This window comes from Microtus oregoni, unplaced genomic scaffold, assembly GCF_018167655.1.
Source record: "Microtus oregoni isolate MIOR12 unplaced genomic scaffold, Mior012 000035F_ref0000213, whole genome shotgun sequence".
NCBI classification, from domain to species: Eukaryota; Metazoa; Chordata; class Mammalia; order Rodentia; family Cricetidae; genus Microtus; species Microtus oregoni.
Window position 1 is genome coordinate 25,215,213 of NW_024543094.1, and position 19,362 is coordinate 25,234,574.

Sequence of the window (19,362 nt, forward strand, 5' to 3'; positions counted from 1 at the left end):
TTAAAAATTAAAAGGTTTTTGTCTTATCATCTATCCACTAAAATGAAACAAATTTTGATTCATTACTGCAAACAAACAGAAAAAAAACATTCAGAAATTAATTCATGGAGGGAAGTCTGTTGGAAGCAGAGTGCTTAATGGAAATTTATCTTCATGGGTTTTGGAGAGTGAAGCCCAAGGACTTGAGCATCTTCACAATGGTGGTTCAGGAATGTACATAGCAGGGAATGCCTGGAAACCTTGGGGACAGGGTTTTTATCCCAGTAAATTCTATATTAGTTTTCATCTATCATCTGCTTTCCCATGACTATCAATGTCCTCATGTGAAATTGTAGCATTTTCACTGTCATTATTAAAATGCCTGAGATCATCAAATTACAAAGAATAAACATTATTTTTGACTCAAAGTTTTGGAGTTCTTGATTCATTGGTTCCTTTGCTTTTATGCCTGGGGTGAGGCACATCATAACTGGGAGCCTAACATAACATAACTCTTTATCTCTTGGAAAAGTGAAATAGTGATAGATGAAGGGATAGGAGTCCACAATTCCCTTCAACGTCACACTCCTAGTGACTTAAAGTAAATGCTGCTTCTTAAAGTTCTTCAGCCTTTCAATGGGTTTTTCTGGGGATTACGTTTCCAAAGCAAGCTGTTGGAAGATATTTAAGATTCAGGCTATAACAGACATTTCTGCAGGAATTTCCAGAGCATCTTTCAGTGCATTCCTGAAATATCACTCAACACTTTTTATCCACACCAACTCTCAGCCACCCTGCAACTTCCTACCAGTCATGGGAGTCCCCATCCTAGAAATATAGCTGGAAATCATCTTAATAGCTTGTCTTCCAGGCATCTAGGAACTTAGGAAGGAAATAAGTATGGCAGTCCCTGTAGGTAATCCTAGGACTCAAGATGTTACTTTTGAGATAGACTACGGAGAGAGAATCCATCTTAAAAAAAATAACAATAATACCAAGAATGTCAGAACCAAACAACTGTCAAAAAGGAAGATTCTTTCTGATTTTATATTATAATGTAAAAGATCAAATTTGAGGTTGATGTACAAAGTGAACTTTTCTTCTGAATTTCATATTCATTGTTTTATTTGTGAATGAGCCTGACCTATCAAATAAATTAGAAGAGAGAAATGGGAGTCAGATACCTCAAGTTATTGAGCAAAGTGTAGTCCTTGTTACATTATAACAAATCCATTCTATGGCCTCAAGACTATTAATGGATTAATCTATCATTCCATTTTTGTTTTGTTCCAGGTTTTTGCCCACATGGCTATAAAGAATGTCAAAATGGCAGATGCTATAGTCCAGAGCAGAGCTGTAATTTTGCAGATGACTGTGGGGATAACAGTGATGAAAATGAATGTGGTGGTTCCTGCACTTTTGAGAAAGGTTGGTGTGGCTGGAAGAACTCCCTAGCTGAAAACTCAGACTGGGTTTCAGGAATTGGCTCTCATAAAAGTCGTCGACCCCCCAGAGACCACACACTTGGGAATGAGCATGGTAAGTGATGAGGTTGTCGTGGTTGCCCTGTGTATGTTCATAAAGTCTACTTTATTGTCAGAAGCAGCAGCTGAAGAGCCCATGGCAGAGAGAATGTGTTCAAACAAACATTCAGCATGTGTGCTCATATTCTAGGACAGCTGTACCAAGGCACCTAGTTTAAGTGACCGAGACCCTGGACACAAATACTGTCTCGGTTTTGGAAGTCAGAAACCCAAAAAGGAAGCTGGTGGCAGCACTGGTTCCTTCTAAGGGTTGTGAGGAAGAAGCTGGTCTTCCGCGCCTCTACCTTAGGCCCCCATAGCTTCACAACTTCCCCACTTTTAGGTGATAGTTTGCCCTGCATCATCACATCAACTCCTCTTGTGTATGGCATGGTATTTTCCACAGTTCTTCCTTTTGGTTAGATCCCAGGTATATTGACTAATGTTCATTTTAATAGCATCACCTTTACCTGTCTTCAACAGGTAGGTAAGTGGTAATATTTCCAAACAGTGATCATGATAAGAACAGGTAATTGAATCAGGGACTGAGAGATGGCAGAGAAAAATCAGCCCATAACGACAGTCACAATCTTGCATTAATTTTAGTTTTAGTAACCTTAATTAAATGGCAACACTTGCTTCTACCAGACACTTTTCTTAAGTGGAACATACTCATCTGTAATCGATCTCCCTGAATTTGTACACTCATTTGATCATTAGCAAATCGCTTGATTTTTCACAAGCTCAGCTTCAAAATTTGTCAAATGGAGATAGTGAAGTTTTCTCACTATACCTAACAGAGGTTCTAAGATTGAAGAGGATTGTAGGGATAGATGAAGCCTATATGTAATGAGATTGAACCTTATTGAGAAACTGTGAAAATAATACCTTAAGACTACATCTATAAAAGTGCTGGCCATAGACTATTATTTATAGTAAGTATTTATAGCCAAATGTCAGATGCAACACTCAGGGAGCAAAGAACATTAATAGGATAACAAAGACCTATAACATCCTGAGCAGTACAAAATAGCAGAACGATTGTTCAATGTTGAAATTTCCCTGGCACATAAAATGGATCTGATAAGTTAGGTCACAGATGCAAAGATCTAAACACTCATCTGACATACTGACATCCATGTTATGCTTTAGATAATTTCATAGTAATGATAAAACTCAATAGCTTTCTTTTCATGTTACACATAACAGGTGACTGAATCTTCACGTATTTTTATGCCATGGAAATCTTTGAATTCTTTTATAATAACTGGATTGTTTATGGAGTCCATTAAATGATTCCTGTGACCATCTTGTTGATGTGATGGCACAAATACCCTGGCAAACCATTTAGTTTGCATACTGTGAGGCACGATGCTAAAAGCACACACTGTTGGAAGTTGTTCTGCCAGTGAGCTAGAAACAAGGCTATGGATTTATTCTCCATATCAGATGAAAATTTCATTGGCAGCTAGATCACACGAAATGTAATAAAAAACCTCAACTAAGATGAGAAAGCTAGAATAATCCTCTCATTGTTCTTTTGGTCCTATTTAAATTCCATCCTTATTCCTAGGTCACTTCATGTATCTAGAGGCCACCCCAGTGGGTCTTCGCGGTGACAAAGCCCACTTCACGAGTGCCATTTGGAAAGAATCTAGCGCTGCCTGCACTATGAGCTTCTGGTACTTCATATCTGAAAAAGCCACAGGGTCCATTCAGATTCTCATTAAGGTAAGCTCTTGGCTAAGGATGCTGTAGAGCTTTCTGGGACTCCAGCAGGGAGGACAGTGTTCCGGTCTGGCCAGAGGAAACCTCATTCCTCGCAAGGAGCAGCTCTTGTGGCCACACACCTTATGAAGTTTGATTAGCTGGGACATGGGAGCATGAAGTGCAGTGGCACTCCCTAGTTCCAGAGCCTCCTTTAATCAGAGTTAATCTCAGTTCTCTCATTCCACTGTTTCCTTTCCTGTCTTTTTCAACAAGAGGAAAGAGGTTATTTGTAGATTTGAAAGGAGAAGCAACTATTCATTTTCTCTTGTTCACATAATTATTGAGTACTAATAATAGACATTCTGGCTTCACAAATACATCACAAAGGACTGAGCTGCTCATGAGTATACTCAAGGTATGATTGCATTGAACTGCTGATTAAATGTGACATACGAATGCATTTTTGTCCTGACTATTAATTAGATGTTTCCATCAGAGTTTTAATTTAGCATAATAAAGTGGCATAGTTTGGAAACAAAACAACAAGATAAATATTAATATTAACAAGACCTAATTAAAACACCTTTACTTTTTAACAAGTTAAAACAGCAGTTAGAAGGAAGTATGTGTGTGTGTGTGTGTGTGTTTCATTTATGTGTTTTAAGAATCTAGTTCTGATTCCAAGAAATCTTAGTTTAAAGCATGCTCTCGCCACCACTGCCGTTTCTTAACACATGAGCTTTGCTCAAGTGCCCCAGCGCTGATGGAAAAAACCTGACCTGAATGTCAAAGACCTCATCTATCTGAATCATTTACAACTGTGTGGCTCATGTTTTGTTGGAAATCTGGACCAACTTGCAAACCTTAGACCATGCTATAATAAGGTATAAAAACCAGCCAAGGAAGAAACATGCAGCATATAACCACAGTGTTATTCTTATGCTTGAATGTAAAAATGTATATGAAATTTAAAGTTGTCGTCGGAGTATTCCTTAGTGCTTTTTTAAATGGGATACTGTATTATTTGGTGTCCCACATGTGAGGGATTTTGTTTTTTGTGGTTTTTCTTTTTGTTATTTACTTAAAAGAAACTTGCTAGGAGCAAACTTCATAATATACTAGAGGTATTAGTCTTCTTAAAAAACAATCTAGACCTCCTGTCTCCACTAACTGATTCTCATGGGCATTTAGTAGCTTTTTTAAAGACCAGTATCTCCAAAAAACCCAACAAAACAAATAAAATTACATATGATCTTATTGAGCTGGACTCTAGGGACAAAGCCTGTAAAACTTTGTTTTAAGGGCATGGCATGGCTGTAGTACTCATGAGCTCACAAGACTTAACGTTACAGAGCCTGTATGGGACTGAGCCCTTAAACATCCAGTCATCACTGGGGAGGGGTTCATGATACTCTACCCCACTAGAGAGAGCTAAAGAAGGTTGAGGGATGCCGGGGGAAGGACACTGCTGTCTTTAATGATGTAGCTACTGGTAGGTTATTCCCACTCCTAGCCATCCTCATGAAAGTTAAATCCAATTAGTCACTAACCACCAGCACCACCAACAACAAAAAGTGTAAAAAGATATGAAAATGTGTTGAGGTCTTAGTGGGAGGAGGGATGAATTGGTAGGGGTGGGAGGGGGATAAGAGAATACAGGGATGAATGTGATGAGAATGTGTTGTTAAGTATATGGAATCAATTGTCAAAAATTAATTGATGAGCAAGATTTAAATCAGACATATTTGTAGACTTAATAAAACTACCACCCAAACTGAGGAGGACATCAGGGTATTGACCTAAGACCTAAGGGAGTGATTTTCAAACATTTATAAAGGTATGCATTACTAAATAGGTCCTTGGTCAGTCTCATCCCCATGGAAGGAAGGGTTATGATATTTTTCATACATGGCAGTCAATGTTTCATACATTATGGCCTGAAGAACTTTTAATCTAAACCTAAAATATTGAATTCGGTCGTATATAAAGCATCTAACTGTTGCACAATAATTTAATGCTGACACAGCTTACATAGAGTTGTACTAATTTCAGGTAACAGCAATGACAACACACACTAGCCTGAGAGCCATTCACTTAGCTTTAACACCGTATTTTTCTTACGATTCTTAGTACAACATTCTAAAACACATAGTATGAATCCTGTTGTACAAATGGACTAAAGAAAGGAATTTCACAGTCATAGCATAGCAAGAGTGGGCTTGCCCTATTATTGTATTCATGGAGCAGTGATTTAAATATGGGCATGTCTATATTAAAAAAATATGCGTTTGCTTCCTCTTTCCATAGCTAGGTGTTCTATATGGAGAATAGTAAAATGATGACCCTTGCTTTGAAAAACAAAATAAATAGTGCTACTTAAAATTGAATTACACAATTCTTACAATGTTCTTATAATAAAGAAGTGAATACAGGCAAACACCAACCAAGCTATTGCTTTAGAGAGCATTTAATGAATATCCATACAATTTCATAGATTGTTTATTTTGTGCTTTCCCCTCCTATTTCTTCCTACCTGTGTGTGTATATATATATGTGTGTGTGTGTGTGTGTGTGTGTGTGTGTGTGTGTGTGTGTTTGTAGGTGTTTATATGTGTTTATACACACACACACAGCTCTCATGTAACTGGTAGCAAGAGGGAGAGAGAGAGATGCCATTTGACATTGAAACTATAATGCTTGTGTCCTAATTCATGGCATTGTATGACTAACAAGAATACAAAGAATTAATCTGTTGAGAAGCTGGTACAAGTTCTTAAATTATTATCTTTGGTTATTTATCTTCTGTTTAGAGTAAACAAACAAACAAACAAGGAAACAAACATCTAAGATGATGTAAGCCAAACTTTCCAAGACTAAAATTACATAATTTTGAACACTTCACGAGATAGAAAGATCATTAGCTTTTTGTCCATTATTGCATGACCAAGACAAAGCTTCTGTGAGAGGGAGTCAGCCTTTGGAAAGAAGTAGAAATATGTGTTATACAGCCTTTGGCTTTACCAAGTGAGGCCCACATTAATTAAATTCAAAGTCTAAAATCACAAGTAAGGGTATAAACAATGACTTGAACTTCAGTAATTTGAAATACCATTAGAGTGTTACATGATCAATTTCCTTTCTGCCTTTTTATGGGGTTGTCAGAAGTAAAGTGTACTGCATACATAGTCAGTACACTTTGGCCTTTCTTGGTTATATGGTAAATGATTCATCCTAAAAATGGTATAATTCTGTAACATTTCTTATTTTATGTGCCTTATAAGCAATTGACATTTGGTTTTAAATTTCTCATTAATTTTAAATGCATTTCTTTTTGACTATTGAAAATTTTAAACAAAACGTTTTTAAAAGTGTTCAGGGACATCATAAGGGTAATTTCTTTTTTTTTTTTATTTATTTATTAAGGATTTCTCCCTCCTCCCCGCAAACGCTTCCCATTTCCCTCCCCCTCCCCCGATCAAGTCCTCCTCCCTCATCTGCTCGAAGAGCAATCAGGGTTCCCTGACCTGTGGGGAGCCCAAGGACCGCCCACCTCTATCCAGGTCTAGTAAGGTGAGCATCCAAACTGCCTAGGCTCCCCCAAAGCCAGTACGTGCAGTAGGATCAAAAACCCACTGCGAATGTTCTTGAGTTCTCAGTATTCCTCATTGTCCGCTTGTTTGTTATAGACAGGGTCTTCTGCATCAAAGGCCCCTTTCACCTCATTATATGGCTTAGGATGACTTTGAACTTTTGATTCCCCTGCCTCCAGCTCCCGAGTGCCGGTATTGCAGGTGTCTGCCGTTGTGCTCAGTTATGCAGTGATGAGAAGGGAATCCAAGATCTCATGTAGCTTAGTCAAGCACACTACCAACAGTGCTATGTACCCATCCCAATAATAAATATTTTAGTGGCATAAAAGCACACTTGGCTTTAAAATATTATTTATATTTTAAAAATAATAAAAATAAATAAATTATATTTATTTCTTCATTCGTGATTTCACTTACTATTCCAGTCACTTTTTTTCATTTGATAAGATTAACTGAGGACAAACTAGGATATGGGTATGAACACCCTTCAGTCTTGGAGGGGGGACCTCTTCAATTCACTTTGCTATTCATAGATCACGTGTACAGTGAAGTCTGCCCAGCTTCAAATGAAACAAACAACCTTGTGCATCTTTTCAACAAGTTATTTGAATAGAAGCACCTGCTCTCTAAAGAACATTACTGCCTTCTGGAAGTTCTCCATCTGTAATAAACTGTTGATTTTTTTTAAATCAAGATTACTGTGGGCTTTAGGGAATTTAAATGTATTTAATTGAAAGCGTTCAGGACTATCCATTATGCAGTCATGATAGACTACATAATATATTCAGGCCAGAAATAGAGAAAACTAATGTATTTCAGGAGAGCTCTCCTGATAGAGCAACCCTGTAATGCTAAAAGATCATAATTAAACTGCTTTTTTGCTTTGTCTTGCTTAGTGGAACAGGGAAATTTTAGATCTGGCGAACCCTTCAATATTCTCTAGTGGAGGCAATTCATGTAAAAGGTGAAGGCCTAGGAGTGAGAAGTATATTTCCTAAAGTCCATTCACATGGCATTTTAAGAAAAAAAGAGCTTGTATTCAATTTTCTGATTTCTAATTTGAGTTATTCAATTTCTTAGAAATTTTTTAAATGATTTCTAAATTAAAAAATAGAGATAGAGTCAGCCTTTCTCTCTGTGGGTTCCTCACCTATAGATTTTACAATGAAATATTAAAAATTAGTGTATATCTACTAGGTTTCTCTTCAGATCATATAAAACCACTGCACCTAAATTAAACATGTATAGATTTTTCTTTATAACATTTCTTATTTATTTTATTTAATATATATATATGAGCTTTTTTGTTTACCTGTATGAATGTGCACTGCATGTGTTCATGGTCTCCATGAAGATCAGAAAAGGGTTAGATTCCCTACAACTGGAATTAGGGATGGCTGTAAGCCAGCATGTGGGTGCTGAGCACCAAACCTGGGTTCCTCTGCAAGACTAACAGTGCTCTTCATAGCTGGGTCAGCTCTCCAGTCCATTCACAGACATTTTTTTGCCATCCTCTAGGTGATGTAACATAATAACTATTCACATGTCATTTGCATTGAATTTGGTATGTTTGGAAAATCAGAGGTGATATAACACATGTGGAGAACATTCCTAGCTTGTATGCATTAGATACACCATTTTGTTAACAGCACTCGAATATATATGGGTTTCGGTATCCCAGGGTTCCTGGAACCAGTTCCTTAAGGACAGTGAAAAATACCTCTAGTGATTTTGTTCACTGAGTTGTAGAAAGTATCAAATGATCAAATAAAAAGGCAAGAATCCTTCAATTAGTAAGTGGCTTATCATTTTCTTCCTTTACTCTTCATATTCAATTAATTTAAAAATAAATACTTACTCTGCCTACAGGCCTCCAATTACCTTATCTTCTATACACTCAACATCACTCTAATCTGAGAAGATCTACATTCACACAGTGTTATTGGCAAGGTTCAGACTGTTTGTATTCTGATCTCTTTAGCCTCCTGAATTATTAATGTAGCTTCATTTATCCCATAGTTTAGAAAAAGGGTATATAGGATATAGACATAAAGGATATATAGAACCTAGAGGAAGGAAAATTGGGTTTGTAATGATTGGGTTTACATCATGTGTATTTTGTAACATAAACTAATCAAATTAAATTTTCTTATAATTCTGTTATTTTTTTTTGAGATTCTACTATTATTACATCATTTCACTTTCTCTTTTTTCCATCTAAACCCCTTATTGGTTTAAATAAAACAAGGTTTTCTTTCTTAATTGGTGATTCCATGGCTTAGATGAAACAGCATGACCAAAAAGGAAGTAGGGAAAGAAAGGCTTTATTTGGCTTATACTTTCTTATTACTGTTCATCATTGAAGGAAGTAAGGACAGGAACTCAAACAAGGCAGGGACCTGGAGGCAAGAGCTGGTGCAGAGGCCATGGAGGAGTGTTGTGTAGTGAGACTTTCCTTTGGTCCACCAGCTCACAAATAATGACACAGAAATATTATTAATTATGAAAGTTTGGCCTTAGCTTAGGCTTTTCCCCAACTAGAACTTATAACTTAAATTAACCCATTTTTAATTAATCTACATTCTGTTATGTGACTCGGTTACCTCACCTCAGCACCATATGGTCAACTCCTTCAGTGTCCCACTGGTGTCTCCTGCCATGCCAGATTGTAATCTTCAGATCCTCCCTGCCTGCAAGTCCTGCTTGTTCCCTCCTTCCTAGGTATTGACCATTCAACTCTTTGTTCAACCAATCTCAGTGATGCATCTTTGCATAGTATAGGCAAATATTCTATAACATTTCCTCCTTTTGTCTGAATAAAAAGGAAAGGTTTTAACTCAAACATAGTAAAACTGAACAATAAGAACAACTATCAGTAAGAATTACATTCACAATGTCCAGTCCACTGGTATTTGGCAAATTTGGAGAAAATACCATCTATCCTACCTTGAAGAGTTTAAAGTTTTATATCTAAACCACTTGTTATCATCACTTGTATTACCAACCAAAAATGTCTTTTAGACCTTAAAATATCTGATTGGGTAAACAACATAAGCATATGTCCCTCAACCTTATAAACTTTAGCTCTCTTTACAAGTTTCTTTTCTGAATTTGGTAAAAAGAAAAACTGTAAAACTATAGCTATCTATTCTTCAGCCACATCAGAGACCTGGGAAGGATATATTATTACTTGAGCAATATTTCCAAAACCATAGAAATGACAGAAACAGATGATTGCCTGGAAAGCCACCAAAGGTTCCTATGCATCATCGAGCATAAATCTTTAGCTTAAGGGTTAGAATATCTGACAGATTTTTTTGTAAAGCAGAAGTTTTTTAAGGATTGTTCTACCTTGAAAAAGTTTGGCAGTTGCCTTCTGTCCTGCTTGTCCAATTTGGACAGCCTATTGTTAGTAGTCAAGGAAAAATCAGTTTCTTTTCTGATGGTTAACTTTGTTACAAATGAAAGCAAATTCTATATGGAGATTCTTCAGTGTTCATCATTTCCTCTGAAAATGAGGAGCAAACGTGTCTCAACAGTTATGAAAAGCCTTATGTTATTAAAACATCTTAAATGCCATATTTTGTAGATTTTAGAAGTCTTTGAAAACCACCTATCTAAAATATAACTGTTTAACATTGGTAACATACCTAACATGACTACAAATTTCTACATTTCTTCATTATCCTAAAAAGTCTGCAATAATAGTCATAGAAATTTACATTATATTGTTAAATGAGTTACGTAGGTACAATACATTAAACAAGAATAGAAAAAGATATACAGTTTAACCAAAGTAACCTTAGATTTGTATCAATATACAGAAGTACCTTTAAGAAGAATAGAAACATATATACAGTATAACAAAAATAATCTTAAATTTATATTAATATATAAAATTCATACCAATATAAAGTATTTGAGACTAGGAGTTGGTTTTTATATTTTATAATTTTATTTATTTTATATACCAACCACAGTTTCTCCTCACACCTTTCCTTTCACTCTCCCCTCACCTCCCTCTCCAATCCACCCCCATCCAGAAAGGGTAAGGCCTCCTATGATGGGGAGTCAACAAAGCCTGGCACATTAAGTTGAGGCAGGATCGAGCACATCCCCACTGCATCAAAGCTGAGCAAGGCACTCCACCATAGGAAATTGTCTCCAAAAATCCGGTTCATGCACAAGAAATAGATTCTAGACCCATCCATTGTCAGGGGCCCCTCAAACAGAAGAAGCTACAAACTGTCACCCACATGCAGAGGGCCTAGTTCAATAACAGGCAGGCTCCAGAACTGTCTTGTCTAGAGTTCTTGAGTTCCCACAAGCTTGGTCTGACTGTCTCTGTAGATTCCTGCATCATGATCTTGATCAGTCTTGCTCATATAATCCTCCTCCCTTTCTGTGATTAAACTCCCTTACTTGGCCTGGTGCTTGGCTGTTGATCTCTGCATCTGCTTTCATCAGTTACTTGATAAAGGCTCTATGATGGCAGCTAGGGTATTCACCAATCTGATTACAGGGGAAGGCCAGTTAAGACACCCTCTCTACTATTGCTAGGAATCTTGGCTTGGGTCATCCTTGTGTATCCCTGAGAATTTCCCTAGCACCAGGTTTTTCCCTAATCCCATAATGACTCCCTCAATCAGTATATCTCTTTCCTTGCTATTATCTCTGGCCTTCTTCAACTTGACCATCCTGTTTTCTCATGTTCTCATCCCCCATCCCCTTCCCTCTACCACTACCTGACCCCAGTTTACCCAGGGGATCTCATCTATTTCCCCCTCCCAGGGTGATCCACACATCTCTTCTAGGGTCCTCCTTGTTACCTAGCTTCTTTGGAGTTGTGGATTGTAATCTGGTTATCAGTTGCTTTATATCTACTCTGATTATGTATATTGATACTTATGATTGAGTACATACCATCTTTGTCTTTCTGAGTCTGGGTTACCTCACTCAGGATGATTTTTTTTTCTATTTCCATCCATTTGCCTCCAAATTTCATGCTATCATTGTTTTTTTTATAGCCATTAATAGTCCATTATGTAAAATACACCACATTTTCTCTATCTATTCTACAGTTAAGGGGAATCTAGGTTGTTTCCAGGTTCTGTCTGTTATGACTAAATGCTGCTATGAACATAGTTGAGCAAGTGTCCTTGTGGTATAATTGAGCATCTTTTGGGTATAGCCCCAAGAGTGGTATCACTGGGTCTTGAGGTAGATTGATTCCCAATTTTCTGAGAATTTGCAACATGATCATCTCATTAGATGCCTTTGACAAAATCCAACACTCATTCATATTAAAGGTTTTGGAGAGATTAAGGATACAAGAAACATATCTAAACATAATAAAAAATAATTTACAGCAAGCCAACAGCCAATATCAAATTAAATGGAGAGGAACCCAAACAATTCCATTAAAGTCATGAAAAAGAAAAGGTTGCCACTCTTTCCATGTATATTCAATATAGTACTAGATGCTCTAGCTAGAACAATAAGACAACAAAAGAAGATCAAGAGGATATAAAATGGAAAGGAAGATGGTACACTTTTGCCATTTGTAGATGATATATGATAGTATACTAAGTTACTGAGAGTTGCTGGTTGCAAGGAGTCATAGGAATGTACAGCAGTGACAACTAGTATTTAACAAATCAACCTACCAGACATATCATTCCTGTTAGGAAGCCTCACTTGGAAAAAACATAGGGTTATCGACTGTAAGTTACTGGTTTTTCCTGTCCATAATTTTCTCAAGTGCCATTACTTACCTCCTTTATCAGTACAGCTATGGTGTTCTTTTCACATCCCTTTGGTGATGTTTTATACACTTACTGGGCACATATATAGCTGTGGATGGTCAAGAAGATAATTTCTTATTAAGATGTACAATTTTGATATATAGACAATATACTAGAATATGTCTCATAACAAGATCTATTGTCCCACGAGGACTGTGAGACACTTAAAAACCTAACTTGTTCCTTTTACATAGAAAAACACAAGAAAATAACAATTTCTCCTCAGTCAAAGACAAATTGCTCACAATTAACTCATTTTTCCCTCAGAGAAAGTTCAAACTAGACTAAAAGCTTTTGTAAATGGATCATAAGTTTAAAACTTTACAGTTATGCACAAGGTCAGAGTTTAAAGATGTCTAACCAAGGTTATTAACAGTAAGAAGCCTAAAAGAGTATACCAGTTCTTCATTTGCCAAGCCTGGGGTATAAACGAACTATGTCTCATAGCATATCTCAATGAGCACTGTGCCTCCACCCTCTGGTCACAATCTTGCTCCAGAAAAAATGAAACTAAGGGCTTTCTTCTTATTACTCATCCGAAGGAATGTGCTTTTGATCAATGAGATGTAACTCTTGTAATTTTTTATTATTGCTTTAAGCCTTATGTAAAAAAGTGAATGTAAGTCAGGTAAAGAAAGAAGCAGAAAGAATTAAAACAGAAAATTAGAAAAATATTTAGAATTATAGAATTGAAACTAAAGTATTTGAGCTAAGAAACTATAGACAATTAGGACAAAAGATTTAGAAAAGTAGAAGAATAAAGAGCATGATTCAAATAGCACATGTGAGAGTTCATGCTGTATCTCAAGATAAGAAATTTTCAATGTTCCTTTTGCTATGCTTCTAACCTGAACCTTGGAAGGTAATTTTGTGAGCTGAACTCACAAACTGCTGAAAATAAGTGACCCCAAAAATTCTACCAAGAAACTCCTACAACTGATAAATACCTTCAGTTTTGTGACGGAATACAAGATTAACTCAAAAGAATCAGTAGCCCTCCTATATACAAATGATAAAAGGGCTGAAAAAGATATCAGAGAAACATCATTTAACCACAAGCAATACAGAGTCTCTTAGGGTAACTCTAACCAAACAAGTGAAAGCCCTGTGCAACAAGAATTTTAAGATTTTGAAGAATGAAATTAAAGAAGATATCAGAGAAAGGAAAGATCTCCCATGTTCTTGGAGTGGTAGGTATCAATATAATAAAAATGGCAATCTTACCAAAAGCAATCTACAAATTCAAATCGATCCCCACCAAAATCCCAACACAATTCTTCACAGACCTTGAATGAACATTACTTAACTTCATATGGAAAAACAAAAGCCCAGGATAGCTAAAAACAACCCTGCACAATAAAGGAACTTCTGGAGGGATTACCATCCCTTACTTCAAGCTCTTCTTTAGAGCTATTGTAATAAAAAAGCTTGGTATTGGCATAAAAACAGACATTTGAATAATGGAATCAAATTGAAGACCCTGACTTCAATCCACACACCTATAAACACCTAATTTTTGATAAACAAGAAAAAGCTGCAATGCAAAAAAGAAATTATCTTCAACAAACAATGTAGGCAAAACATGTCAATGTGTAGAAGATTGCAAATAGATTCATACCTGTTGCCATGCACAAAACTCAATTCTTTGTGGATCAAAGACCCCAGCATAAATCCAAGTACACTAAACCTGGTCAAAGAGAAAGTGGGAAATAGCCTTGAATGCATTCTCACAGGATAGCACTTCCTAAATAGCTCAGTGTCAGTGGCACAGACACTGAGAGAAACAATAAATAAATGGGACCACCTAACACTGAAAAGCAAAGGACATGGTAAATAAGACAAAATGACAGCCTACAGAATGGGAAAAGATTGTCACCAACTCCATATCTGATACAAAGCTGACCTCCAAAATATATAAAGAACTCGAGAAACTAGATATCAAAATACCAAATAATCCAATTAAAAATGTGGTATGGATCTAAACAGGGAATTCTCAACAGAAGGATTTTGAATGGCTGAAAGACATTTAAGGAATTGCTGAACATCCTTAGTCAACTGGGAAATGCAAATCAAAATGGCTCTGAAACACCATATTACACCTGTCAGGATGGCTAAGATAAAAAACCCTGCGGACAGCTAATGTTGGAGAAGATTTGGAGTAAGCAGAACACTCCTCCACTGTTGGTGGGAGTGCAAACTTGTACAGCCACTCTGGAAATCAGTATGGCGGCTTTTTTTTAGTTTAAAAGTAGATTTAATAATCTATTCTTTTATCCTATTATTCCCATATCTCCCTTTTTTCTTTTCAGAAAAAACCCCCTGAATCTAACCTTCTTTGCTTAGTTTTCTCTCTGTCCATGGCCATTAACAACTTTCAGTTTACCACTTTAAACAATGACAAACATACATAATCCATCAAAAGAACAAAAACCATCCACATCCATATTGGGGATGTGGGTGTCATCATCTCTAGACTGCATTCTGTTGTGAAGGAGCAACAGAATCTTTAGGGGACCCTGAGAAAACAGAGATAATTATCAAGTCCTGGGTGATCTGGCTCTATCATTTGTTGTCTGGTCTCTGTTATTGAGAAAGTACAAAGGTTATCTGAAGTCCTAGTGAGAGTAGTCTGCAAGGCTGGACCATCTCAGCAAGCAGTTTTGAAGTGATTATATTGTACTTTTAGTTCAAAACAATTAGAAGAGAGTATTTAAAATATTGTCATCACAAAGAAATATTAACAGTGATGGGCATACTAACTACCTTCATTTCCTTATTGTTTAATGTATTCATGTATCAAAACATCACAACAGATTCTGTATGTGGAAGCATGATGCATCAGTTAAAAAACAAAAACACAAAATACCAGAAAATAAAAATAAATGAATGAGCCACCGACTTTGTATCCTTCATACAATCTGCATGAAAGGAAGAAAAACTGTATTGCAGGCTGTCTACTTTAAAACAAAATGAACCAATAGGTTCCCATGTGTTTATCCATTTTAAATTCACAACTACTTTACAGAGCAGATCTCTGGGAATGCTAAGAACTAGCTAATTTGAATTTTGCTTCTTTATTGATAATGGTTGTATATTTTTAAAATCAGCATAGGAAGACATTTACTTAATATTCTTTTTCAGTTTTTCCAGGACACTGCCTAAAAATTAAACTACTTTTTTCTACATAATGGTAATTCTGTGTAATTTACCTATTCTTATCAATTATGTTTCAGTATCTATTCAGCTCATTTTCTATAGAGTTTGCAATACACGTTTTAGCCAAAATAGATCAAAATGACTTATCATTGTAGTTGTTTCACACCCTGCCTCATATGAGGCTACATAACGGGTGATATCACCAATTATAGATGATAGCATTAGAATACAAAGGCTCTGTGATTCTCTTGCTCTGGGTTTTATCAGAATGAGCAGTTAACATGGGAGAAATCTTATCAATTCTTGTAAAGGGTGAAGAAACAAATATCTCCTATTCACACTCTTAGAATAATCTTAATTAAAATGGATGATCAGAACCCAGATTTCTGTGATGAAGGAATACTCATAAGCAAATGAATATTCCTTTGAGTATTATATTTTTCTACTTGTGAAGAAGTCAGGAATATTTTCTAATTACTAATCATTTATGCCCACAGAATGCTTTGTCGAGGTCATCTGCCATTCTCCAAAAACCATGTAGAAAAGGATAAAAAGTTAAAGGTTGAAAAAATATGAAAAGTTGGGAAGTTTGGAATATGCAGTCTCAACTCAGATTCCCTATTTGAAGACAAATTCCTAACTTAAGAAAGGAAGTTTCAAGTTTAATCTCAACTTTCTTCACTTCTGTTCTCATTCTTACACTCAAACATATTTAATCAAGTTTGCCTCTTCTGCAGGGTAGGTGAGATTCTAAAATTAGAGTGAGCCGTGCTTCAAAGGGCACTAGGGAGGTACTCAGTCTCTTTGTGAGAAGCTATATAAAGACTCTGATGGTAGAAATTGAGTGTTAATTCATAGTTCTAATCTTTCTGAAGCAAAATGTGGCTCATGACTTCCTGTACTTCAGTCAGTCATGGAACCTAAATGGATTCTAATGATAGGTCCAGATTGTCAACATATGTTGTAGAATAGAGTCTTTGTTTCCCAACATCACTACACTACCAGACCTCTGCCCTTGAAGAAGATGCTCTTCTTCATTGATTAGTGACTTGCAAGACACAAGCATAGTATATGCCTTGCCTACTGTCCAATCTCTAGAACGTAACATAGTGTATAATTAAATACCACATAAAGAATGAAATATTTAACATACTATGGCTTCAGAAATTGTTAAAATGCTTATAGAATTGATAATTAGGTGGATTGATAAAAATAAATATTTAAGTTGGATCTTGAGAGATGAGTAGAATTTGAATAAATAGAAATAAGAAATGCTTTAAAGAAGAGATTTAGAAATATCAAAAACAAATTCCCTAAACTCAGAATTTTCTAATGGGCAGTGAACTGTTAAGAATATAAAATATTATATAACAATAATTAGTGATAGTGACAAAGTAAGTATTCATCTTACACTTGAGTTAGTTATATGTACTGAGTAACTTTTAAAGCACTGTTTTTACATCAGATTGTAAGGCATCAAATTATACATGCAAATTAGCAATTTGCCTAATACTGAACAATAAAGTCATCAACTTAAAAAAGTCTAAAATTCTTTCTGCAACCTCAAGAGAAAAAACTGAAATATTAAATCCTTAATGATCATTTTAATAGAGTTAATTTTGAACTTTTGCTTGATAAAAAAGACAAATTTCAGTTTCTCTGCTATTTTCTAACATTCTTTTTTCTTTACCTCTGAAATTTGAATGATGACAGGTTAAGTAATTTTGGAGGATACTATAACAGAATATTAACATTTCATTTAATTTCCAAATTATACAAAAATAAACCATGCTGGTCAAGCATAAAGAGCACTGATGAGATGGCCATTGACAGCCAATAGACTCCACTCCCTTGTGGTACAATTTAAGTTAGAGCAGGTCAATCAAGAGATGGTTCTCCAGTCAAATTCTTTAGTCAATGTCTTATGCTGCACACATTTCACATACTGTTTGAGAACTCCATATCAACATTCATCATGGGATATCCATAAAACTCAAATAAGTTCGTTAGATACTGATGAAAAGAGTTCTGCAGGGGTGACATTGATTTCTGAGAGACCTTGAATGAAGGTGGGTTGCTAACATATTGATTACCCAAAAAGCAATGTTTCTCCATATTCTCCCTGTCACAGGCCTCTGACCATGCCCCATCTGTAGTTCTTTCTTTTGTGAGAAATGTAATTCTTCACGTTCTCATGGTGCAAGGTGACCAATCCCATGACCTCACCTAACTTAGTACTTCCCTTCATATGATTCTCATCAAACAAATATGACTGCAAGTGACCAAACAGATGTGTAAATTGTGTTCCTATATGCACCATCTCCTCATCCATGGCTTTTAAAATATTTGTGCTATCGGGCAGTGGTGGCACATGCCTTTAATACAAACACTTGGGAGGCAGAGACAGGTGTATTTTTGTGAGTTCAAGGTGAACCTGAACTCCAAAGCAAGTTCCAGGACAGGTTGCAAAGTTACAGAGAAAACCTGTCTTGAAAAATAACAATAAAAATATCTGTGCTTTCTGATACCTTTATTCTCTATTCTTACTCTACCAATTCACATCCACACATAAACTAGAAGAGGCAAATCTTGAGTGTGTCCTCATTTTATTTCTGTTGCAATGATAAAATACCCTGATAAATCAATATACGATAGAGAAATCTTATTTTAACTCATTATTCTATGTCTCAGTCCATCATAGCAGAGAAGTCAATGTGTTGGAAAATGCCTAGTTGTATCACATCCCTAGTCAAGAGTAGAGAAAGGAATGAAGGTATGCGTACTTGTGGTTTACCTATTTTTCCGTGCTTACATCTTCCAATACTCAGACTCAATTAATACTGCCATCCATAATTAGCATGTCTTCCCAACACAGTGCAGATAAGACAATCTCCTATAGACATCCCCAAAAGTTCCCCCTCTTTGAGACTTTCCTCTGGTGATTTTAACATGTGAAGTTGGCAATTAAAACTACCTACACAATGGGCAACTTTCTGAATCCAGCTTAAATATTCGTCACTTGAATTTCTTCTACTATCATAAATGCGATGCATGTGTGATCTATGTGTGTGTCCCTAATCATGAGTTGCTTAGCAAACGCAGTTTGTTATTTGGAAAACAATGAGATATATTTTCAATACTTAAAGATGTTAAATATAAACATTAACAAAAGTAAGTAAATGTATCATAGAATAATTTATAAAGTAGAGGAAGATTATATGTTGGAGCTACTATGGAATTGGCTATGCAATCTAGAAAGAATCTACATTCCATATAGAATAACTACTTTGTAGTGCTAATTTAAAACTCTGTATCATCTTATGATCATTTCCCATTCAAGAATTAAAAAAGAGGCTAGTAAAGGTGGACCTTTTTGAATTAACCTTTTATTATAATTGAACCAACATGTTAGTTAACATCAGTTGTAAATAGGATCTAAAATAATCTAGGTAATAAACTCTGCACAGGTTTGATATGGAGTTTCTAAACTGGGTTAATAGAGTGTTGGGACCTCCACTAAATGTTGGTGGCACCCTTGTATGGACACTGAATACTAGCACTCACCCCTCTCCACTTCAGAATCTGGATACAATGTGACCA

The 19,362-nt window shown here is 36.0% G+C and overlaps 1 protein-coding gene across 1 annotated transcript in view; it reads left to right on the forward strand.

Annotated features, from left to right (window-relative positions):
- The window catches only part of Malrd1 (MAM and LDL receptor class A domain containing 1), a 616,720-nt gene that overhangs the window by 335,373 nt on the left and 261,985 nt on the right, over positions 1-19,362 (forward strand). Inside the window, exons 26-27 of the mRNA XM_041630809.1 lie at positions 1,273-1,518; positions 3,076-3,233. Coding sequence (XP_041486743.1) covers positions 1,273-1,518; positions 3,076-3,233 — 404 coding nt within the window. The remainder of the gene's footprint in view (positions 1-1,272; positions 1,519-3,075; positions 3,234-19,362) is intronic.